This window comes from Mus pahari, chromosome 5 (assembly GCF_900095145.1).
Source record: "Mus pahari chromosome 5, PAHARI_EIJ_v1.1, whole genome shotgun sequence".
Taxonomy (NCBI): domain Eukaryota; kingdom Metazoa; phylum Chordata; class Mammalia; order Rodentia; family Muridae; genus Mus; species Mus pahari.
In genome coordinates this window covers 53,140,746-53,165,034 of record NC_034594.1, presented here as the reverse complement: position 1 = coordinate 53,165,034, position 24,289 = coordinate 53,140,746, and the positions used below count along the sequence as shown (strand labels likewise).

Below are 24,289 nucleotides of genomic sequence, written 5' to 3'. Positions count from 1 at the left end.
TTCAAAATAAGGTACCATGTAGCCTCAAGCTTTATATAGCTGAAGAATTCCAGGTCTTTCTGTCTCTACCTCCTGAGTGCTAGGGTTCCAGCCCATTGCCACCATGGCCAGTTTGTACATGCTAGGCAAGCATACTACCAACTGAGCCACATCCCAAGCCCTTTTGTGGTTTTAAGGGGGAAAAAAGCCTTGCTGTGGTGTTCAGGTTGGTCTTAGGATTTTTTTTTTTTTTAAGAATTACTTATTTTGTGTGTCTGTGTATGTGTATACCATCACTGTCTTCAGACACATCAAAAGAGAGCATTGGATCCCATTACAGATGGTTGTGAGCCACCATATGATTGCTGGGAATTGAACTCAGGACCTCTGGAAGAGCAGTCAGTGCTCTTAACTGCTAAGCCATCTCTCCAGCCCAGATCTTAAGTTTTTTTTTTCTTTTTTCTTTTTTTTTTTCCAAGACAGGGTTTCTCTGTGTAGCCCTGGCTGTACTGGAACTCACTCTGAAGACCAGGCTGTCCTGGAACTCAGAGATCTGCCTGCCTCTGCCTCCTGAGTGCTCAACTGCCTGGTCCCAAAGAATAATTTAATTAATTAATTTAAAATTTCCTCAAGGAGAAATACAAGTGACATTACACAGATTGTGTGTGTGTAAAACAAATAAGAGGCCACGCATTTGAGAAATAAATGGAAAGGGTTGGAGGAAGGAGGGGGAAGAGGGAAAACAAAGTAACAATAGCTTAATTTATAATAGAAGAAATAACTACGATGGACAAATGGATCAAGGCGACTATCAAGAGTAATAAGATAGCCGGGCAGTGGTGGCACATGCCTTTAATCCCAGCACTCAGGAGGCAGAGGCAAGTAGATCTTCAGCCAGCTTTATAGAGCAAGTTACAGGACAGGACAGGACAGGCTATACAGAGAACCCTGTCTCAAAAACAAAACAAACAAACAAATTGGGGCGAGGGGAGTGTGTGCCACAACACAGGGCAACATTGTATCTTACTTGGGTGGCCTTTCATGATTGCATGTATATTTCCCCTTAACACTCATTCCCCTTTCCCTCGCTCAGGCCATGGCCCCATCATTTGTAGATGTAGATCTTGTAAGCACCTGCTATGGCAACTCAATTTATTCTCAAGTACAAACACAGCAACGGAGGAGGAAAGGCCAAGTCTGATTAGTGTGACAGGCATTTATGGATTTTTTTGAGAGCAGATCATGGCCTGGTGGGTCACCTGAGAGATTCAACATTGTGAACAGCCCCCATGGGGTCATTTTTATACAGCATGAAGTAGCCTTGCACCTGGGCAGGACTAATCTGGGGTGTAGCTTTAAGGACATGTTCAGCAAAGTTCTCAGCCAAAGAAGGCGCTTGTCCCGGATAGAACCTCTGGAACATCTGGGTCAGCTGCCAGTGTGTGCAGTAGCCCACGTACTCCTTCAGATCTACTCGCCCAGGACGTATGAGGGCAGGATCCAGCCTAAGAGGAAAAGCATGTCACAGCCAGCAGTCCTGCTAGCTCCTGAGACAGTCTTCCCCAACCCGCCAACGCTCCCAAGGCCTACATGTGAAGCTTTGCCTTCCTGTCTCCATACCTGTCAATGTAGTTGGTGGTCATGAACACAATTCGTGCTTCAGTGGAGGCTACACCATCCAAAGCATTAAGCAGTCCACTGAAGGTGAGGCGACCTAGTCCTTGGTACTTTATAGGGTCTAGAGGATAACAGGAATGTGAGAAGTCGTGTCTCAGTTAAAATTGTGCCCCAAATCCCCACTTTAACTCCTTATTTATCAGCACTTCTTGTTGCTGACTTAGGCCTCCAAAAATGTTCCTTGTTTACTTCTGATCCTCAGTGTCTTAAATAACTACTTCCCGGGGTCAGGAAAATAGCTCTGTGGTTAAAACAAATAAACAGCTACACAAGCCCAAAGACCCAAGTGTGATCTCAGAATCCAAGTACACTGCTGGATGCAGTGGCTTCTGGTAGCACACACCTAAATATTAAGGCATGTTGAAAGCAGAGACAGGAGTATGGCAACAAGAGAGACAACGGGTGCAAGATGAGAGCTGCCTTCAAATTGTTCTCTGACCTCCACATGCATGCGCCTGCACTCACACGCACACTGAACTAAAAACAAAAGACTGCATCCCCGGCATCCACACTTACTCTCCACAGCCAAGTCTCTACTGAGAAAAGCAGCATCCACATCTTCCAGGAGCACCAAGCTCTGCTGTGGTGCTACGCTCAGTAGATGGTTGAGCCGGTCATCTGAGAGGCTGGAGTCTGTGAGGCTGAGCAGGCAGATGCTGTGTTCCAGTTCTCCAGCCAGGGCTGTTCTGTGGACAGTGACATGGAAGGAGGTCCTAGGCAACCTGAAGACTTCAGGAGTCCTGGGAGGTAGGCTGAAAAGGCCTATGTTTCCTATACCACCCACTTGATGTATATCTATGGATCTCATGTTTATCCTGATTCGTGCTTCCCAGATTCATTTCTCTTAATGCTTTCAGCCCAGTTTTTCTGCAAAGGCTGTTTCTCAGAGTCAGGAGAATTTGACTACTCACATAAAACTGCTCTTTCCACAACCAGGGGGCCCATAAAGAAGGTAGCCACGTCTGTAGGGAATGCCTAGGGATATAACCAGGATAAACAAGACCTAAAGTGAATTATGTACTCTGGCCCAGGTGTCCACATTTACCCTCAGTTCTGTTCCCTGCTTCTTTTGGTCCAAGAAGCAAAAAAAGATATTCTCATAGATGAGCTTTCTTTCCCTTTCACCTGAAAAAATTCTGAAGTTACAGAATTTTCTGTAACTTCACCTGGCTACAAACTCACCTAGATTCCAGCTGCTGCTTACCTCTGTCAATGTACCACTTGGGGTTATCAATAAATTCCCGGATATCTTTGACAATTCTGTCAGCCAGACCCTGATGTAGGACTACAGAATCCAGTGGCCGACGTCGGCGTGGATAACCAAAGGTACGCCATTCAGAACCCACAGCTGTGTACATCACGGTCTTCCCTTCCTCCTGCTGCAGGGCCAGTGCTCGAGCTGGGAGCGAGGAAGTAAAACAGTCCCTTGATCATGCTGATGCTTCAGTCAGGTAGAGCTCTGACCTGGTACCCTTCTCCCAAGGACTCGGATCCTTATTCCTCCTCTCCAAGCAGCAGATGCCCAACCTCCCCATTCCTCACAGCCTGCCTGTCCCATCTCATACCTTCTTCCAGGATATTGAAGAAAACCTTTCGGTCAGTGCCCAGGGCTGTGAAGGTGACAGATTCCCAAGGAGTCCCCGTTTGCAGGTCTACCATCTGCATGTCTCGGTTTCGTTCTACCCGGATCCATTTTCCCTGATACCTGAATAAAATTGTTAAAGTGACCCAATTCCCTTCATCGATCCTCCCTCTCAGAGCCCTACCTAAGTGTCCAATCTTACCAAATGAAGTGGTTTCCAGGGCTGGGGATAAATTCAAACTTGGTGGAGATCCGGCCACTTTCATGCTGAAGGTATGAGGTTTCAACACTGAGGTGCTGCGTGCGGGTGCTGTGTCGGGTAAGCCAGCTAAGCAACCAGGCATAGCTTCTGTCCCTGGCAGGGACTTCCAGGGTGATCATGTAATGGCGCCGGAATGCCACTAGACCCAACTGGGCTCCTTTCCGGGCCATAGCCAGAGCCGTACCCACACCTACCAGCCCAAATCCAGCCCCAAAGTAGGGGTTGTCTTTGAGGGCCAGAACAAAGTCTGAAAATGGCATCTTGGAAAGAAGAAACACAGATGCTTACAGGCTCTGAGGCAGTGTCAAAACCTAGGGATGGAGAGCAGCAGAACTGGAAGAAAGCATAAGACTAGTTTAGAAACTAGACCAATCAACCTTCCTCTGCCCCCTCCCACAGAAGCAAGATGGACGGGTCAGCAGGACTGTGTGTCTCAGTGTCCTTTTGTGGAGTAGGAACGGTGTTGGAATGCCACGGCAAACACCCCAGGCTCTTCAATCCATTTTGCTCTTCAGATAGACCTTTTGCCAGAAGACCATTGTGGAGAGTTTCTTAATTCCAAAAGGCAATGTCACCAGTTCCACACCAGGATACTAGAAAGGCAAGACTTTGGTCCCTGGCAAGAGCTGAGACAGATGGGTCCCCATTGAATGGAATCAGCAAAGGTGATTTTTCCATCAGAAATGTCTTTCAAATATTCTCTCCCTTACACCCTGTTCCTAATGTCCTGTACAGACTTTTAATACTTCTCACCTAAACTATTTCTTGCAAGTTATTTTGGTTCTTGAGGTGATATTTGAATGGACCTTCAGCACCTGCATCATCCAAACTCACCAATCCCAGCCGCGCTACAATTCTGTCACTTGTATGCCAGCACCCTCGGTGACTTGCTCCCATTGGGTTCAAATGCCACAGCCGGATACGCAGGGATGCCCACATTAGAATGCCTACCTTTACTGGCAAATCACTACCTACTTCTGGCTCACTCAGTTCTGTTGGTACCGAATGACCCCCTCTTTATTCCAGGCATTCTTTTTAATTGAGATTTTTATAGGCTACTTCTTCCACGGAGCCTTTTTCAAATTCAACCCAATTAAGATGTGACTAAGCCTAACTTAAGACAATCCCCAAGGGGACAAAAAGGCAAATTATTTTCAGCACACCTCTCCTGCAACACTCCTCCACCTCCACTTTCTCCTCTGCCTGGCACGCCTGGCCACCTGTGAATTGACAGCCGTGACCTCCGCTAAGGCTCGGAGCTGTGATCCAGAATTCCAAAGCACCTTTGCATGGAGAGCCACTGACGAAGATCTCCTGGCCCCCGGCTCCCGGATGCTGACACACAGCAGCTGACTCCTGGGCACCCTATACAGCCCAGCTCGCGCTTCCAGGAACGTGGTCGGGAGAAATCTGTCACTCCGCCCCCTTCCCTCCATGACTCTCTGGCCCTCACACTCGGTGGTTTCGCCGGGCCTACTAGGAGGCAGCGCCGCTAGGCCCGCCCCGGAGTGCTGCATCTACTTCCTGCCACACCCACCATGAAGTCCTTGCCACTCTTCCCTGCGATTCTCGATGGTTCCGTTCCGGGGCTTCAGACGGGGGTACTCAAGGACACAGAGGGGAAACCATAGAGTAGCACGGGCCTTGAAGGGAGACAGAGCGACGGCCACCCGTCAGATTCCTAGAGACGCCTGGGCCGGGGGCGGCCACATCAAAGGCCCCCGAGGAGCCGCGCCAGTCCCAGTCGGACCATAGAGATGCAGCTCCCGCCAGCCCTAGGGTAGAAGGTGAGAGAGCGGCTGTCGGCGGGAACCAGGGGAAGTGCGGGCGCTGCGAGCTGGAGGGAAAAGTTTCTCTAGCTCCAGCTTGAGTGGGCCCGGGAGGTGGAGCCCGCGGGAGGAGGTGCTGAGGGGAGCGCGCCGGTGAGAGGGGCGCGGGCGCATCTCTGCTGCACTCGGGCGTCTCGGTCGCGTCACAGCTCCGGGCCCCGCCCGGGTATCCGCTGCCTCTCCTTAGGACCGTAATCGTGACGATGCATCATCCCAAGCCTTGCAGATTCCAAAACGCCTTTCTCCTCCGCTGTATCTCGTGACTTGACTGTCGCCGCCTCCACTTTACAGACAGAAAAGCGAGGCAAGTGCGTCGGCTCAAGGCCACACGGTGAGTCAAAGCCCAGAGGCGCGTGGGAAGTGAGGTGCCTACGCAGGGTTGCTTGTTCCCCAGGCTTCGGTGACCCTTGCTTCTCCGGTCTCAAAAGCGCGTTACTTCTTTCTGCCTCTCTCCTACCTCCTCCGCCGCACCTTCCTGGGGCCATGTGATGGGCTGGAAGACCGCCTAGAGCAGCAATAATCAATAGTCCGTGGAGGCTGTGGTTTACAAAAAGCCTGGCTGACCACGGAAGTGCACTTCCCTGCCACCTTCTTGAATTCCTGTCTTGTTCTTGCTGTTTTGTTTTTTAAAGACATATTTGTTTATTTTATGTATGTGAGTACACGGTTGCTTTCTTCAGACCCAGGAGAAAAAGGCATTGGATCCTATTAACAGATGGTTCTGAGCCACCATGTGGTTGCTGGGAATTGAACCCAGGACCTCTGGAAGAGCAGTCAGTGCTCTTAATCACTGTGCCATCTCTCCAGCCCTCTTGCTGTTTTTACGTTTAGAAATTCTGTAGAATGAGGACTAGCTACTCTCACCTGGAGCATAGTCAGTGACCCAGTTTTGTTTGAAACAGGGCCTGGCTGCTTAGCTCTGTCCTGGAACTCACTATACCAGGCTGGCCTCAAATGCACAGATAGCTGCCTGCCTCTGCCTCCTGAGTCCTGGAAGTTTAAAAAGATCGTCTCATTTATTTCAGTCGTGTTTAACAGGACATGCAGTTTAATTCGTTTGTTTCTCAGTTGTGTTCCCACTGGAGACTTTAGTAAGTTAGTGAATTGGAAATTTACCTTGTATTTGAGGAACCAATAGCTTGATACCTTAGTTTAAAAGATCTGGGTTTACTGCAACTCAACTGGTCCACTAGAATCTTCATTTTGTCTTGTTAATGCTTAGGGTCCAGTGAAGTGAAAAATGCCAATAAACTGCTCAAAGCTACACATCCAGTGCTTAGGATACATAATAGCTCATTTGTACAGTGCTTGCCTAGCATGCACAGAGCCCTGGACTTGATCCCTAGCAACACATTAAAAAAAAAAAAGTGTGAGACTAGAGAAGTGGCTCAGTGGTTAAGAGTAAATGCTGCTCTCCTGAGAGCCCGAGTTCAGTTTTCAGCCCCCCAAATCAGGTGTCCGACAAGCACCCCAGCTTCAGGGATGTACCACCATTTCCTGGACAGCTGAGCTATATACATCTAGGAAGGGAGATTGATAGAAAAACAACAGTGCAGTGTGCTGACAGAACTACATTTAAAGGCTGTCAGACCCCAGAAGAGAGAAAATTAAGAACCTTAGGACACATTCATAGCAGAAATGATGTTTATTTTCTTCAGGAGTATCTGACTAGCTAGACAAGAGATTGTGATGGGTTGAATGGGAGGGGTGAGAAAGTAGAAGGGTCTGTAAGCAAAAAAGAGCGTAATGAGTCAGAGAATGGCAAATCATCAGGTTAGGAGAGCAGAGTGGGGGGATGTCTGGGGAGGTAGGGCAATGAGGACCATAAGTGAAGGAATCGTATTATATCTATACTGAGGAAGAATGAAATCACCAAGTAGTAAGAGAGAGAGCCTTTGACTCCATTCAGTTTTGTTGCCAGGGTCACTTAGCAAGAAACAAAACCTGTAATCTTTAATGTCAGCCTCAGCTTGTTGGTTCTCTACTAATTCTGACTTTAATCTCATATTTTTGTGTTGAATGTTGTTTTGAAAACATTTAGAGGGCTGGTGAGATGGCTCAGTGGGTAAGAGCACCCGACTGCTCTTCCAAAGGTCCGGAGTTCAAATCCCAGCAACCACATGGTGGCTCATAACCATCCGTAACAAGATCTGATGCCCTCTTCTGGAGTGTCTGAAGACAGCTACAGTGTACTTACATATAATAAATAAAATTTAAAAAAAAAAAAAAAAAAAAACATTTAGAATAATAAAGTGTGGCATGTTGCTATAGAAGGAAATGCTTAAATGTGTGGGCCAACTTAAGAGAAATTAAGAGTTCTAACTGTGTGTATATATATGTATATATAGCTTTTTTTTTTTCTGGTTTGTCAGCATTTAGGAGGCCACAGCACACAAATCAGTGATAATGACAGACCCTGTGTTGGCATCCCAGCTGGCTAACGGCACTGGGGAGATGGATGGACTGTGCTCTGAACTCTTGTTGATTCCCCCACCTCTCTCAAACCATGGAATCCTGGGCCCTGTCCAGAATACCTGTGCTCCTGGGGAGCCTGCAGCTTTGCCTGCTGACCCAGGCTGCCTGCTGGTAGAGGCCACAGCTACTGAAGGTCCAGGGAACATGGAGATCATTGTGGAAGCAGTAGCTGGAACTCTGTCCCCAGGAGCTCCTGAAGAGACCTCAGGTACGAACATAGTTGCTACCAGGCCAGTGGGACACAGCCTTGAGTTTTTTCATCTGTGCTATTTTTGGTCCTTCTCTTTGAATGTGATGAGAACACAAGGTAGCATGCTATTTTTACACCCTGAGATGCTATAATTTGGTTTGCAGTTGGTGCATGTTGATGGAAGGCTGGCAAGGTACATACAGCTTTGTAGCAAACTTTTGGCAGAGTTTATTCCCAAAGAGTTTTGTGTGTGCTGGGCAGTAATCCAGAACAAGAAACCTTTTTGACACCCTTGCCAGTTTGGCTTGTCCTTGCTCTTACAGTCCTTGGGGAGACTTTCCTCTGTACTGACCCTAAGCCAGCCAAGGATTAGGCCAGAGGCCCAGCCTCTTCAGCCATCCTGAGTTTGGCAAGGCTTTCCAGAAGAAAGTGCTGTTTCCTTGCTCTAGTTTCCTGTGTCTAGCACATACCCAGGGCATGCTGTTAAGAGAGGAGGGCATATTATTTATTCCAGTAGGAAGTTTCTCTTTATTCTCTGTACATCTAAAACTTTCATTTTTACCAAACTCCGTGTTTTAACTGCTTTCTCTCAGTTACAGTTTTAAGCTTTGTCTTCTGACAGTGTAGGATAATAGCAAAGAATGCTGGGGAAAATTAGGTAATTAGACTATGTAAGAGTTCTCTCTAGGGGTAAAAAGAGAGCATGAATGGACTATGTGTTGGTTTGTGCTTTTAATCCCAATACTTAGGAGACAGAGGGTGGCCAATCTCCGTGAGTTCAAGACCAGCCAGTGCTACATACTGGGGCCCTGTCTCTAAAATAAAGAACAGAGAAACATTTTAACATAATCAAGTTTAGGGGTCTGGCAAGATGCCTCAGTGAATAAGGACATTTGCCACTAAGCAGGATGACTTGTGTTTAGTCCCTAGAGCCCACGTTGTGAAAGGAGAGAACCGACTCCTACGAGTTGTCCTCTGACCTCCACATGTGCATGTTATGTATACACATTTTATATAAATGAGTGTTTTGGTTTTTTTTAAGTAAAAAAATGTAAAAAGCCAGTATTTTTAAATTTTAAGAGTTCACTGTTTTTGATTTTAGTTTTAGTTAGTTTTGTTTTTTTTTAAGCTAGATATGGTGGTGCACACCTCTAATTCTAGGACTGAGGAGGATTTCTGCATGTTCTGAGCCAGAGGTCTACATAGTGAATTCTAGGCCAGTCAGGGCTACACAGTAAGATGCCTTGAAAAGAGAGAGAATAAATGAATGAATATGAATGACTATATGCAGTTCACAAAGAAGAAATAAAAAGAAACAATAGCCTTATGGAAGAATACTTCATTTCATATAGTTATAAAATAGAAGCTAAGTCCCAGCACTTGGGAGGCAAAGGCAGGCCGATTTCTGAGTTAGAGGCCAGCCTGGTCTACAAAGAGAGTTCCAGGACAACCAGGACTACACAGAGAAACCCTGTCTCGAAAAACCAAAAAAATAAATAAATAGATAGATAGATAAATAAATAAAATAGAAGCTATTTTTTGCTTCTCAATTTTGGCAAAAACTAAGTTTTTTGGTTTTTTTTGTTTGTTTGTTTGTTTTTAATTTCTTGCAAAGGACTTGGGTTTATTTTCCAGCACTTACATGGCAGCTCACAACTGTCTGTAACTCCAGTTCCAGTGGATCTAATACGCTTACACAGATATAAATGCAAGCAAACACTAATCAATGCTCATAAAATAAAAATAAATTAATTTTTTAAAAATGTGTACATATTTAAAAATGCCTAGAGTTGAGAGGCTATATAAGGATATATAATACCTTAAAACTCTGGGGTTTGTTTGGTTGGTTTTTATATGATTTCACTAGCTCTGGCTGGTTTGGAAGGAAATTTGCTATATAGACTAGATTGGTCTAGAACATAAATCTGTCTGTGTCTGAGGTGAAGAACCCAGGTTATTGTATGTAGTCGCTATTGGTTATACTACCACTGAGCTGCATCTACAACCCAAATTAAGCTTTTGAAGGTCAGTTTAGCTTTATAGCAAATTTTACAATATGCACATTCTGTCATAGTAATTCCACTCCAGGAACATCTCTCACAGGAAGACCCACATGAATATAGACATGGGATGTTATTGATGTTGGCGTTGTTGTTGTTGGAAACATCTCGGTCCATGGGGCAGAATTTCATTTAGATTTATCAGTGCTCTGAAGTACTACACACAGGTTAAAAAGATAAAGTAGATTTAATATGTAGTCACACAAAAATAACTTTGATAGGTGAGGGTGTGTTGTAGAAATTATTTAATCCTGGCCCGAGGTTTTTTACCCTGCCTTAACTATTTAAGTTATCGAATGAAAGACACATGCAGCCTTTATGTTTATAATTAGCCTTAAACAACACAGTAGCTGAGCAGATACTACCCTCTCTGCTATTAGAATCTACTTTCCTATTGCTAACCTTGAGTTTCAAGACAACCAGACTTTGTCTCACTACAACCACCATGGAATAAAAAACATAACAGGGCTGGTGAGATGGCTCAGTGGTTAAGAGTGCCGACTGCTCTTCCGAAAGTCCTGAGTTCAAATCCCAGCAACCACATTGTTGCTCACAGCCATCCATAATGGAACCTGATGCCCTCTTCTGGAGTGTCTGAAGACAGCTACAGTGTACTTACATATAATAAATAAATCTTTAAAAAAAAAAATAACAAAATAACAATAGAGAGAGAGAGCAGCCAGCAGAATAAAATGTAAGCCAAGCTGCCTTGTGCTTGAGTTGTTGTTCTACCACTAACAAGTGTGGTCTTTACTTTGTGGTGGGCATTCCAAATTGTCCCTCTCAGAGCAGTTGGAAGACTAAATCTTGCCATTATCAAGATCTAGTCATTCCTTTAAAAAATAGCAATTATTGTATCTAGCTCTTCTGAAAAGAAGGTTCTTTTATGATTTTTTTTTTAAGATTTATTTATTATATGTGAGTACACTATAGCTGTCTTCAGACACTCCAGAAGAGGGCACCAGATTTCCTTACGGATGGTTGTGAGCCACCATGTGGTTGCTGGGATTTGAACTCAGGACCTTCGGAAGAGCAGTCCTAAGCCATCTCACCAGCCCCCTTTTATGAATTTTTTGTCTGAAATTTTCTTTATAGACTTTGAAAGCGACACATATTCCTTAGCTTGTTGATATTTATGTATGGCTATTTTGCCTACATGTATGTCCATGTGTGCTTGGTGCCTGTAGAGGCCAGAACAACATAACAGATCCCCTAGAACTGGAGTTCAGACACACCTGTGGATGATGGGGATTGAGCCTGTCTTCTGGAAGAAGAGCCAGTGCTGTTCACACTGAGCCATTTCTCCAGCCCAACACATCATTTATATTGGGTATCTTTCCTAGTTTATCATTGTTCTCTTGAAACTAATTTTTTTTTTTTTTTTTTTTGGAGACAGGGTTTCTCTGTATAGCCCTGGCTATCCTGTAGACGAGGCTGGCCTCGAACTCAGAAACCCACCAACTCAGAAACCCACCTGCCTCTGCCTCCCAAGTGCTGGTATTAAAGGTGTGCACCACCACTGCCCACTGAAACTTTCTAAATTTTATTTGAGCAAAATATGCCTCTCATAATCTACATTAGAAATTTTTCTCATCTGTCATTCTCTTGAAAGTTTCTCATTTTTATTTTCTTTCTAATTTTTATTTGCCTTTGTGTATGTATGTGTGGTGTGTGTACATATTTGTATGTGAGCACATATATGCTCTTTTGTAGATGACAAAGATCAATATTAGGGATCTTTCTCAGTTGCTCTCTACATTTTTATTTCCTTGCATCTTATTTAGCTCTGGTGGGGGTGTGTGTGTGTGCGCGCGCGCGCGCGCGCGCGCGTGCGTGTGTGTGTGTGTGTGTGTGTGTGTGTGCACGCGCGCGTGCGTGTGTGTGTGTGTGTGCGCGCGCGCACGCGCGTGTGTGCGCGCACGCGCGTGTGTGCGCGCGCACGCGTGTGAATAATTTGTGGACTTCAGTTCTCTGCTTCTACCATGTGGGTTCGGAGGATTGAATACAGGATATAGGTCATCTGGTTTGGTGGCAAATGTCTTCTCAGCAACCCCTCTCCTTTTTTGGGGGGAGGGGGGAGGAGGGTCTCTTACTGTATCTGGAACTTTCCAGTTTGGTTAGGCTGGCCAGCCAATAAGCTCTGGAATCTGCCTGTCATTGCACCCTCAGTGCCGGGGATCTTCATGCTTACATGGTAGGCATTTTATAGACTTTACCTCCAAATACTCTTTCTTAATGCTTTCTGGATTTTATTGTTTGTTGATTCATTAACACACTTACTAAGCACACATCTTTTGCCAAGTATGTCACCAGACATGACAAACCCGAAGACATATGCCAGATACCAGACAGGTTATCCCTGACCTATAGGCTTATTATAGCCCAGTACAGAGTCAGACTTGAAGTCTGTCTATTCTCCATGACTATGAAAAGATTCACATACATTTCTTCTAGTGACTAACTCTTTCAAGTCTTAGTCTTGTTCCATCTGATTCTGTGCCTTTCTCTGTCGGTCCTCTGCCTGCAGGTGTCCTGGTAAAGGTGGTGGAGGTATACTTCTGTGAGCGCTGTGAACAGAGCTTTGCAGAGCCTACTCTGCTCTCCCTGCACCAGTGCACTGAGACCCATATTCAGGCTGTGCAGGACCTCTCTAGTCCCCCATGCTCTGTAGAGCTGCCCTCCAGCAACCTTACCCTCCATGGCCCTCTGCAGGACCCCAGCCTGCCAGATAGCCCCCTGCCATGTCCTGTATGTAGACAAGAGTTTGTCCAACCCCAGGCCTTGAAGAGCCACTTCAAGATTCACCGGGTCACTCCCAACATGTTCTCCTGCCCAGAGTCTGGCTGTGTGTTCTCTGCTGAAGATCGCAAGGGTCTGCAGCATCACCTGAGACAGACCCACAAGGCAGTTCCTGTGCCCTGTTCATTCCGGGGCTGCTCCCTGCTTTTTGGTAGTCAGCAGGGAATGGAGCTACATCGGCAGGCCCATTACCCTTTCCACTGCAGCCATTGCAGCTTCATGGGCTCCAACGTCAAACTCTTCCGGCAGCATCAGCGGAGCCATGGAGCCAGTGCACAGGGAGAACTTTCGGCTGTTCAGGGCCTTCCATCCCAGGAGCTACTGCCAGGTAAATGGCCAGGGTCCAATAGTCCCCTGCCTAGAATGTAGCCATAGTTGATCTCTTATAAGAGACATTTGTTCACAGTATGACTGTTCCATGAATACAACAGAATGTAGTCAGTGACTTAAGAGAATGGAATTATTGGGGTGATCTAGGAAAGGCTCTAGAAAATTTAACCAATCAGAATACATGAGGCAAAAGGAATCCAGTGTTTCAGACAAAGAGTGAAATTTGGCTTATGCAACATATAACCTGAAATTATTTAGGAATCTCCTGTTGATTCATTTCAAACCCTAAGGGTATAAGTGCCTGTCAATGACTGTTGCTCCTAGTGGAATGTTTGTAGATTGCCCTTAGGATGAGTGAGACTAGAGCTGGATGAAATGGCACATGTCTGTAATCCTAGCACTTCAGGGGTTAGAAATTCAAGGTCATCTTTAGCCATATAGCAAAGTCCAAGCCAACTTAGACTATATGTAATTTTATCTCAAATAAATGTGAGAGTGGGTAAAAAGGAATAGGGTTATTTTTAAAAGAAATCTCAGGAAGGGTAATACTTCATCAGTTTCTCCTTTTAGTCTCAAAAACAACAAAACCAGAATGAGCTAAGTGTAGGAGCAGGAACAGAAAATAGACCAGGAGACAACAGACTATGAGAACTTGACTTGCTGGGCCCCTTTTTTATTCTAAAATCTAGAAAGAGAAGGCCTTTCAGGGGCAAGGTGTAAGGCTGAAGTCCAAATTAGACTATTCAGTAGAACAATGAGCAGTCAGGGTATGTGTCTCTGCTGTGAACCATTCCAGCCTTTAGATCCAGAGACCTGGCCCAAGGAAGAACATTCTACTCTTGTCTGCCTCTTAACCCCTCCCATCTTCCGAGTAACTTCAAAGTTCTGACATTCAAGGAGTCTGACGGTTTTAGACTAGGTTTTTACTCTTGCTCTTCATATCCCTGTCTTGAGTAAGAATACATATACTTACTTGGCATCCAAGATCCTTTCCTACTAAAAAGAGAGAAGGATAATTTGCTTGCCAGTAAATAAAGTGCCCGAATTCAGTACTGTCACTGGCTCTTGTGGACTAAGTTTTATGTGTTCCCAGCTGCCCAACTGCCTCCAGGAGACAGAGAACCTTCTGAGGAAGCAAGTACACCTTTGCCTGGGCAGGAGTCCGCTGAAGAGGAGGATGTAGAGGAAGAGGAGAATGTTGCCCAAAAAGACTCCCAGAAAGTCTTGGATAATAGCCAAGGGGCTCAGCAGTTGGAAGGTAATAACATCACTGAGATTGAAGCTCTTCATGGTAGAGAGGAGTGGGTAGTGAGGATCCTGGCATTTAGGTTCTGGGTTTTGGTTTTCTGAGCTTCAGTTTGTATCCATTTGTTTGTTTGTTTGTTTGTTTGTTGTATATGAGTACAATGTAGGTGTCTTCAGACACACCAGAAGAGGGCATAGGATCCCATTACAGATGGTTGTGAGCCACCATGTAGTTGCTAGGAATTAACCTCTGGAAGAGCAGTCAGTGCTCTTAACCACTGAGCCACTTCTCAAGCCTACATGTATTCTTTCTGTTCTACTTAGACTCAAAAGTCAAGATTCTAACTAGGGCTAGGGAAGTAACAATAGAGTAATCCTTAATATGTGTGAGTCCTTAGGCTTCATCTCAAGGACTTAAAAATCACAACACAGTCTAGTAGATATTAATAGGTCAGGTAAGCTAGTAGCATAGGGCAGTGTAAATATAATTTATTCTTGTAGGGAAGGTTCCTGAGCCAGTTGCTATAATGAAGTACTTTGACCAAAAGCAAGTTGGGGATGAAAAGGTTTATTGAACATACACTTCCATATCACTGTTCATCACTGAAATCAAGAAAGGAATTCAAAACAAGCCAGGCACCTGGAGGTAGGAGCAGATGCAGGGGCCATGGAAGGGTGCTACTTACTGGCTTGCTCAACCTGCTTTCTTATAGAACTCAGGACCACAAGCTCAGGAATCGTACCACCCACATCCTCCATCAGTCATTAAAATTTGCCTTATAAGCTTGCCCTCAGCCCAATTTTATGAAGGCATTTCCTTAATTGAGGTTCCCCCCTCACTGATGACGTTAGCTTATGTCACATTGACATAAAACAATCCAGTGCAGACAGGGACCTCTTTAGCAGGGAAAAGGGATTCTGTTCATAGTGTAGATAGTGCAGGTTATCAATGATCTACCTGTTTTGCTTAACTTCCTAAGACTTTTTTTTCTGAATCTTTGCTTCCACTTTCAAACTCAATAGAAATACTTCATCCCATAGTAGAAACAAAATCATCCCACAGGGATTATATTTATGTCTGGTAAATAAAAAGACCTGATTGTATTTATTACCATCACTCAATTCTCTAGAGCTTGGTGAGCCAGTGTTTGGAAGTTTAGAGTACTTTTCTTTCTGCTCACTCATATGAGGCTCTTTCTTTCTCATCAGCCCTGCTGATCTTTCAGCTTTTTTGTATAAAGCAAGGGCAGCAAGAATAAGAAGGCTCTATGCAGATTCTCTTGTGCGGCTCCAAATAAAAGTTAGGAATAGTGGGTGACTTGGGAAAACACTTGAACCAGGTAGTCCTTGTGGTCTATTTCTCTTAAGAGAGGAATTTCTTACCTTTTATTTTATTTATTATGTTTAGTTTTCATGACAAGAAAGGTCATATGATATTTGTATCTGGACAAACTGTGGCTTCTATTCTCTGTCATTATCTAATGACCTATTAGAGAATCTGACTCCTAACCCTCTGCATTCTCTTTCATAGGGCATGTGGCTTCAGGCACTGAGTCTCTCTTCAAGACACACATGTGCCCAGAATGCAAACGCTGCTTTAAGAAGCGGACCCATTTGGTAGAGCACCTACATCTGCACTTTCCAGACCCGAGCCTCCAGTGCCCTAACTGTCAGAAGTTCTTCACCAGCAAGAGCAAACTCAAGACCCACCTGCTGCGGGAGCTGGGCGAGAAGGCCCACCGATGTCCTCTGTGCCACTACAGTGCAGTGGAGAGGAATGCACTTAACCGCCACATGGCCAGCATGCACGAGGATATTTCCAACTTCTACTCAGACACCTATGCCTGTCCTGTCTGTCGTGAGGAATTCCGCCTCAGCCAAGCACTCAAGGAGCACCTCAAAAGCCACACAGCAGCAGCTGCGGCAGAACCATTACCCCTACACTGCTTTCAGGAGGGCTGCACGTATGTAGCACCTGACCGTAAGGCCTTTTTAAAGCACCTGAAGGAGACCCATGGAGTACGGGCTGTGGAGTGCCGCCATCACTCGTGTCCCATGCTCTTTGCCACAGCTGAAGCCATGGAAGTCCACCACAAGAGCCATTATGCTTTCCACTGTCCCCACTGTGACTTTGCCTGCTCCAATAAGCACTTGTTCCGCAAACATAAGAAACAAGGTCACCCAGGCAGTGAAGAGCTACGGTGCCCCTTCTGTCCCTTTGCCACCTTCAACCCAGTAGCCTACCAGGACCACGTTGGCAAGATGCATGCTCATGAGAAGATCCATCAGTGCTCTGAGTGTAACTTTGCCACTGCCCACAAAAGGGTGCTTATCCGACACATGCTGCTGCACACTGGTGAGATGGCTTTCATCCTTATAACAGTGTAATAATGTGGTGAAGCTCATAGTCGGCTTTTGCTGGGCACTAAGCATCACACCAAGGGCATTGCTTACATTGCTTCATCTGACCTCAAGTTTATGGGCACAACTCTAGTATCCCAAGTTCATAAGTGAGACATAAATTGAGTGTCATTTAACTAGCAAAAGTAGTCATGCTAGCGTCTGAATCCATGTAGCATGATTTTGGAACCTGTGTTCTAACACTGGACTATCATTCCCCACACTTGTCCAGTTCTAGTACCCCTAGTCAAGTGCAGACAGGTGAATATTCAGCCTTTTAGAGTGAAGAATTCCAGACCAGAACAGATAACTTCCTTCATAATTCAAGTTTTGGGATAGTCTGTTGGAATAGGAGAAGGGAGAATAATCAACCATCCATATACATTGTGACTTTCCTTAGAACTGAACAGGTCACCTCTAGTGCCTCTAGTGTACTTGGTTTTTTTTTGTTTGTTTTAAGATTTATTTATTTTACGTGTATGTGAATACTATAGCTGTCTTCAGACATACCAGAAGAGGGCATTGATTGGATCCCACTAATGGTTGTGAGCCACCATGTGGTTGATGGGAATTGAACTCAGGAACTCTGGAAGAGCAGTCAGTGCTCTTAACTGCTGAGCCATCTCTCCAGCCCCTGCACTTGTTTTATTTTAGACTCTTAATTGGTTGCTAGCATTACTGAAGCCTAGACAGCAGCTAAATTGGGCTTCCTGCTACAGTACCATCTCTGTGATTGGTACAAACTTCTATGAATTGATGGGCCATTAAACCAGTTTCCTACAGAAACTCTGGTTAGTAGAATAATCTTTAGACAGTTTAGTCAAAGCTATTGTTTACCCCATTGAACTCTTCATTTCTGAAGTTTATTCACAGACTCTCATTTCTAAGGTCTTTCCCAAAATCTGTGCCTGTGTCATGTTACATAGTTTTATATGTATTATCCAGTTTCATCCTTTACAATCTTGTAAGCAAGGCAGGAAAAGATAAGAGACAAAAATTTAATTGAGAAGTTAAATTTTGATCTACAGTAAGACCATAGAGAGCTATGTTGCCTGCCCTTTACCATACAGTGGTGGGTGAAGGGGTAGGGAGGGTCCTGAAGGAACATGGCCACTCGCCTCTTAGTGCTAGGTATTGAGCAAGTACTAGGATAGCTCATCCTTGAGTTCTCACTGTGTATCACTGACAACTTGGTATGCCTTATTTATTTACTTGGATGGATGGATAGATGGTTTTTTGAAACAGGTGGTTTTAAGTGTTGCACTAGCTGACCTGAAACTTTCTCTGTCGCTCAGGCTAGCTGTAGACCACCACTGCTGGGCAGATAGGTCTTCTTTAATACATCAACCATGTGAGGTCTATATTTTGTTGGTCCCTTTATGTAAATAAGGAAACAGGCTGCCTAAGGCCATGTGGTCCACCATTTAATAAAATAGCTCTGTGATTTCTCTGTGCCTTGATTTTTCCCATCTATAAAATAGTGATAATCATAGCACCTTCATAGTGTTGTTATGAAGACTCAGAGAGGAGACACTTTATACAGTGCTCAGGCACATAGTGAGCATTGTATAAATGCTGGCTGTTGCTTCTCTGTTGGAATCTAGAGTCCCAGTTCTGTTTCTTCTCTTGTTTTAATCTGTACTCAGGAAATGAGAAGGAATTAAGCTACAGCTGCCAACTACCTTTTTTTTTTTTTTAAAGCAAAGCAAAGGTAGACTTTAATCGTTCAAGGCTTACTCAGCGCTCATTTTCTTCCTCTCTTTAGTATAGGAATTGGAGGAACTGTCTTGAGACAACTCTAGTGTACCTTGTTTCTTGTGGAGTTTGCTACATACCTGGTAGTTCATAAAGCTTTGATCCTGCCTGGCATCATAGCAAACTTGCTGCTCAGTCAATCTATATCTGACCTGTGTTCTTTCCCCTACACACAATATAAGGAGAGAAACCTCACAAATGTGAGCTCTGTGACTTCACTTGCCGAGATGTTAGCTACCTATCCAAGCACATGCTGACCCACTCCAACACCAAGGATTACATGTGTACTGAATGTGGCTATGTCACCAAGTGGAAGCACTACCTGAGTGTGCACATGCGGAAACATGCAGGGGATCTCAGGTAAGAGCACATACGTTTCTGTCCCTGTCCCAAGAACATTATGCTAGTTAGCTCTTGAATCAGGGTTCTGGCCCTACTGCTTTCTCCATTCTAACACCATTCTCTGATACTATCATCTTAGCTCCATCTCATACAGTTGAGCCCTGCACCTGGGGCCCATTCTGCATGGTGAGAACATTCTGGGCCAGGAGAAGGAAAATGGAGATTAAAGTGTCACTTGGGGGCTGAGGATATGGCTCAGTCAGTAAAATGCTCGCCTGTAATCATGACAGTTTGAGGAGTTCAATCCTCAGAACCTACACATTAAAAAAAGTATTACTTGAGTTCTTAGAATTTGGTCTCAGGAAAATGGATCTACACACTTAAATGGCACCAAATGGCTACTTTAAGATCCGGACAAATTCTCTAACTTGTGGACATAACTGCCTGGCAGCTTGGTCCATAGATTTTTATGCCTCTACTGGGGATTGACAGCAAAACACAAAAACCTGCTCCATGGGGCTATTGCTGTGCCAGTTCCTTAGAATTCATGTGGGTAATGCCATCCCGGCACACCTGCCCCGCTCTACTCAAGATTACTTTTCTATAGGAAGTCGTTTAGGAATTCTGGTAGAACACTTTGCTAGTATGCACAAAGCCCTGACTGAGTCCAATCCCCAGCACCTTGTTGGGGTTAGGGGTAGGAGCAGTGTAGAGTAGAGACTAGAGAGACGCAGCTCTGAAGCTAGGCTTTGTTCATCCCTCCTTTGCAGCCTTTAGGCAGGCTCTTAACTTCAGTGCCTGGCCTCACCTATCTCACAGGATGGTGGAGGGCTGGTTAAATCAACTGGTTCACATGCAGCGCAGAGTGCAGACCCCGCCCAAAGCATTGAGCCAGTGACTGCTAACTGTTAGGGTTTATTGTTGTGATTGCCTCTTCTTTGCCCTTCTCCCCAGATACCAATGCAACCAGTGCTCCTACCGCTGCCATCGGGCTGATCAGCTGAGCAGCCACAAACTACGGCACCAGGGCAAGTCTCTCATGTGTGAGGTGTGTGCCTTTGCCTGCAAGCGGAAGTATGAGCTGCAGAAGCACATGGCTTCCCAGCACCACCCTGGCACACCTGCCCCACTCTATCCCTGCCGCTATTGTAGCTATCAGAGCCGCCACAAGCAGGCCCTCCTGAGCCATGAGAACTGCAAGCACACTCATCTCCGTGAGTTTCACTGCGCCCTCTGTGACTACCGTACCTTTAGCAATACCACACTCTTCTTCCACAAGCGTAAGGTCCATGGCTACATGCCAGGGGACCAGGTTTGGCAGTTCTGCAATGCTAGCCAAGAGTTGGAGGGGGCTAGGCAGTGCCTGGCACCTCCTTCAGACTCAGGACCTTCAAGCCAGTTGTCTGCCCAGCCCGAGAGAGAAGACCATGAACATGAGATTGTGGCCAGCTCCAGTGTGGACCAGGCCCCGCAAGAGACAAATGAGGAGGCCGGCACCAAAAGACAAGATGGCATTGAGGCTCCCCAAGAGGATGACCAGGTTGGCAGCCCCAGCCTGGGAGAGGTAGAAGAGGGTGGTTGCACACTACACTTGGAGGCCCTGAGAGTAGAGCTAGAACCTGAGACCGAGTCACCACCCCTTGAGGAGCTCACCGAAACAGCCACTATGGAGTTCAGGCCTCTAGATCCCTCAGGACCACTGGGAACAGAAAGACCAGGTGGACTAGAAGAGCCAGAACTGTCCAGCTTTGACAGTGTTGAGACTCCTGCCTTGGTTGCTGAGGAAGAGCCCATTCTAGAGAAGCTAGCGTCTGAGCCTCCCAGAAATCCCCTAATCTCTGAGGAGGCACCTAACACATTCAAGGCAGCTCTGACTGCTGAGACTGTACCATTGCCTCCGTTTCCTGAGTCAGAGTCACTACTTAAGGCCATGAGGAGACAGGACAAGGAACAAGCAGAAGCGTTGGTGTTGGAGGGCCGGGTACAAATGGTCGTGATCCAAGGAGAAGGAAGAGCCTTCCGCTGCCCACACTGTCCTTTTATCACTCGCCGGGAAAAAGCCCTAACTCTGCACTCCAAATCGGGGTGCCAAGGTCGCCGAGAGCCCCTCCTATGCCCTGAGTGTGGAGCTAGCTTTAAGCAACAGCGTGGCCTAAGCACCCACATGATGAAGAAATGCCCTGTTCTTCTCAGAAAGAATAAGGCTTTGCCCAAACCTGTCTCTCCCACTCCTCAGCTCCCAGGTAGCCAACCCTCACAGGATGCTGAAAGTAGGAAGCCCCCACCTTTACCATCAAAGGTAGAACTCTTGCTTCCAAAAGATGCTCCTTCTGAGCTCCCTGGGGAGCCAGGAGTTGAGGAACCTCTTCCCACACCCTCTGACTTCCCAACCTCTCCACCAGGAAACTCCTTACCCACAGGGACCTCTGAGAAGTTCCACTTTGAGCAAGGCAAGTTTCACTGCAGCTCATGCACATTCCTTTGTTCTCGACTTTCTTCTATTACCTCCCATGTGACTGAAGGCTGCAGAGGGGGGCATGGCCAGAGAAGAAAGCGTGAGCGCCCCCAGACCCGTGCAGTTGTGCTTCCTCTTAACAATGGGGACTCTACCCTCCTGAATACTGGGAGTACAGATTCCAGTCCTGATGATAGGGACACAGCTGTGGTTCAGAAGCAAAAGGGTGCCCTCTTCTCCTGCCCCACATGTCCCTTTAGCTGTCAGCAGGAACGGACCCTGAGGACTCACCAGACCCAGGGCTGCCCCCTTGAGTCTGGAGAGCTGCACTGTGGTCTCTGCCCATTCACTGCTCCTGCTGCTGCTGCACTGAGGCTCCATCAAAAGCGGAGACATCCCACTGCATCCCCAGCCTCTGGCCCCCGGCCCCTTCTGCAGTGTGGGGACTGTGGCTTTACCTGCAAGCAAAGCCGGTGCCTTCAGCAGCACCGGCGGCTCAAGCATGAGGGTGTGAAGCCACATCAGTGCCCTTTCTGTGACTTTTCTACTACTAGACGGTACCGGTTAGAGGCCCACCAGTCTCGACACACAGGTGTTGGACGCATCCCTTGCAGCTCCTGCCCTCAGACATTTGGTACCAACTCAAAACTGCGCTTGCATCAACTACGAGTACATGACAAAACACCCACTCACTTCTGTCCACTGTGTGACTATAGTGGTTATCTTCGTCATGACATCACTCGCCATGTCAACAGCTGCCACCAAGGCACCCCTTCCTTTTCCTGCACTCAGTGTGAGGCCCAGTTTAGCTCAGAAACAGCACTCAAGCAGCATGCTCTGCGACGACACCCAGAACCCACACCTCCTTCCTCTGGCTGTCCTGTAGAGGTCACCGAGGGCCCCTTGCACTGTTCCCACTGCGGCCTGCTCTGTCCCAGTCCTGCCAGCCTGCGAGGACACACCCGTAAACAGCACCCAAGGTTGGAGTGTGGGGCCTGCCAGGAGTCTTTCCCTAACCGGCCAGCACTAGATGAGCATCGGAGGCAACATCATTTCAGCCACCGCTGCCAGCTCTGCAGCTTTGCTGCCCGGGAGCGAGTAGGCCTGGTGAAACACTACCTGGAACAGCACGAGGAGTCTTCAACAGCCCCCTCAGATGGGGATGCTGGCCAGCCCTCTCTTTGCTGCCCCTTTTGTGACTTTGTATGTCGCCATCAATTGGTGCTTGATCACCATGTAAAGGGACATGGAGGTACCCGGCTCTACAAGTGTACTGACTGTGCCTATAGCACCAAAAATCGGCAGAAGATCACCTGGCACAGCCGCATTCACACTGGGGAAAAGCCTTACCACTGTCACCTCTGCTCCTATGCCTGTGCAGACCCTTCTCGACTCAAGGTTGGATTCTGTAAGGGGGGGGGGGGGGGGGGGGGGGGAGGGAGGGGGGGAGAGAGAGAGAGAGAGAGAGGCCTACAAAGCAAAAAGAGGGTGTCAGATCCTCTAGAACTAGCGCTAAGAACAGTTGTGAGCTGCCATTTGGATTTTGGAAACTGAATCCTGGTCCTGTGGAAGAACAACCAGTGCTCTTAATTGCTGAGCACTGGAATCTGTAACACATAATTCCATTGTGACTCTGAATAGGTTCCTTAACTTCTCAAAACTTAGATTCTTCATCTGTAAAAGGAATAACACAACTTTATGAGCTTCTGTAAAGATAAATTCAATAACTGCCATGCAGTGCTTTGAGAATAATCTGGGTAGTAATAGCTAGCATTTATTAAACACTTAAAATTTCCCAGTACTGCATTTTAATCCTTTGAAAATTCAAGTTGGGTCCCTGGGTAGGGAACTCAGGGATAAGAGTGCTTGCCTAATAATATACACAGGCCTTGGGATCAGTCACCCATATCACACACACACACACACACACACACACACAGGTGCTTGCACTGTTCCCATGTTAAAGATTATTAGACAGAATTAGGGGTTGGCTTACCCAGTAACACAGCTAGTAAGAAACAACTGAGCCCTAAGGAGAAGCACCGCGTTGTGTGGGGAGTAAACCTTCTGCATTTGCTCTTCCTTCCAGTACCACATGCGGATCCATAAAGAGGAACGGAAGTACCTATGCCCTGAGTGTGGGTACAAGTGCAAGTGGGTCAACCAACTCAAATATCACATGACCAAGCACACAGGTGAGTGCATGAGCTGACTGTCCTGCTCAGAGGATTCCCTGTTCTCTGGAAACCCTGCCCTCCCTGAGACGTTTGTTGGTATCCTCACTCAGATTCAGGCCTAGTTTTCTTTCACACTAGGAATGGGGAATATACTAGAAGAACAAATACTAGAAATGGCTCCTCAGCCCATTGAATAGAATCCAAAGAGTTTTACTCGAAAGCCTGGGCAAGTGTATTTACAAAGCTTCCCCTGTTACACATTCACACATATATAGGGTTGGTCACACACGAAGAACCTCCAACCTCAACTTTTAGTAACTACTGAGAGATACTTGGTTTCTCTGTGATGTGGTAGAATGATTGTGAGTGAGGAGAAAGGTGATTTTCTTTTAAGATATATATTTTTTGTGTGCACTGGTGTTTTGACTGCATGTATGTGTGAGGGTGCCAAATCCCCTAGAACTGGAGTTATACACAGTTGTGGGCTACATATGGGGCTGGGAATTGAACCCGGCTCCTCTGGAAGAGCAGCCAGTGCTCTTAACCCGTCATCTTTCTAGCCCTAAGTTTGTCTTTTGCGCTCTAGCATATGGAATCCACTACAGAGAACTATGGGTTCTCTGTAAAGGGTTGATGACTGGGTACCTTCAATTGTGGCATGTCATTGCCCCCATATGGGAGTATCTTTACCTCTTCCTTTTTTGAATATTTTTTTCCTCTCTCTCTCTCTTT

At 46.2% G+C, this 24,289-nt stretch overlaps 2 protein-coding genes across 6 annotated transcripts in view; one reads left to right on the top strand and one right to left on the bottom strand.

The window, feature by feature from the left end:
* Window positions 1–864: 864 nt before the first annotated feature.
* Window positions 865–5,181, bottom strand: LOC110321210 (mitochondrial chaperone BCS1). 3 transcript variants are annotated; one of them, XM_021197334.1, is made up of 8 exons: window positions 4,784–4,977; window positions 3,441–3,833; window positions 3,222–3,361; window positions 2,861–3,055; window positions 2,568–2,631; window positions 2,173–2,342; window positions 1,600–1,717; window positions 865–1,484 (listed from the first exon to the last, which is right to left on the bottom strand). In XM_021197334.1, the coding sequence occupies exons 2-8, from the start codon at window positions 3,758–3,760 to the stop codon at window positions 1,235–1,237; spliced, it is 1,257 nt and encodes a 418-aa protein (XP_021052993.1). In that variant the 5' UTR covers window positions 3,761–3,833; window positions 4,784–4,977; the 3' UTR covers window positions 865–1,234. The 3 variants fall into 3 exon arrangements, with proteins under 3 accessions (XP_021052993.1, XP_029394335.1, XP_029394334.1); XM_029538475.1 differs by lacking the exon at window positions 4,784–4,977 and adding an exon at window positions 5,038–5,181 and having other exon boundaries at window positions 893–1,484; XM_029538474.1 differs by having other exon boundaries at window positions 893–1,484; window positions 4,664–4,931.
* A 391-nt stretch (window positions 5,182–5,572) lies between these two features.
* Window positions 5,573–24,289, top strand: part of Znf142 (zinc finger protein 142) — a 20,902-nt gene continuing 2,185 nt past the window's right edge. Inside the window, exons 1-8 of one of the 3 annotated variants that reach the window (XM_021198516.2) lie at window positions 5,573–5,660; window positions 7,702–8,012; window positions 12,582–13,181; window positions 14,277–14,441; window positions 15,960–16,784; window positions 18,766–18,943; window positions 19,880–22,778; window positions 23,470–23,575. In XM_021198516.2, coding sequence (XP_021054175.1) covers window positions 7,736–8,012; window positions 12,582–13,181; window positions 14,277–14,441; window positions 15,960–16,784; window positions 18,766–18,943; window positions 19,880–22,778; window positions 23,470–23,575 — 5,050 coding nt within the window. In that variant the 5' untranslated portion in view covers window positions 5,573–5,660; window positions 7,702–7,735. Of the gene's footprint in view, window positions 5,661–7,701; window positions 8,013–12,581; window positions 13,182–14,276; window positions 14,442–15,959; window positions 16,785–18,765; window positions 18,944–19,879; window positions 22,779–23,469; window positions 23,576–24,289 lie in introns of those variants that run through there. The other 2 variants (XM_021198518.2, XM_029538473.1) reach the window with 2 other exon arrangements.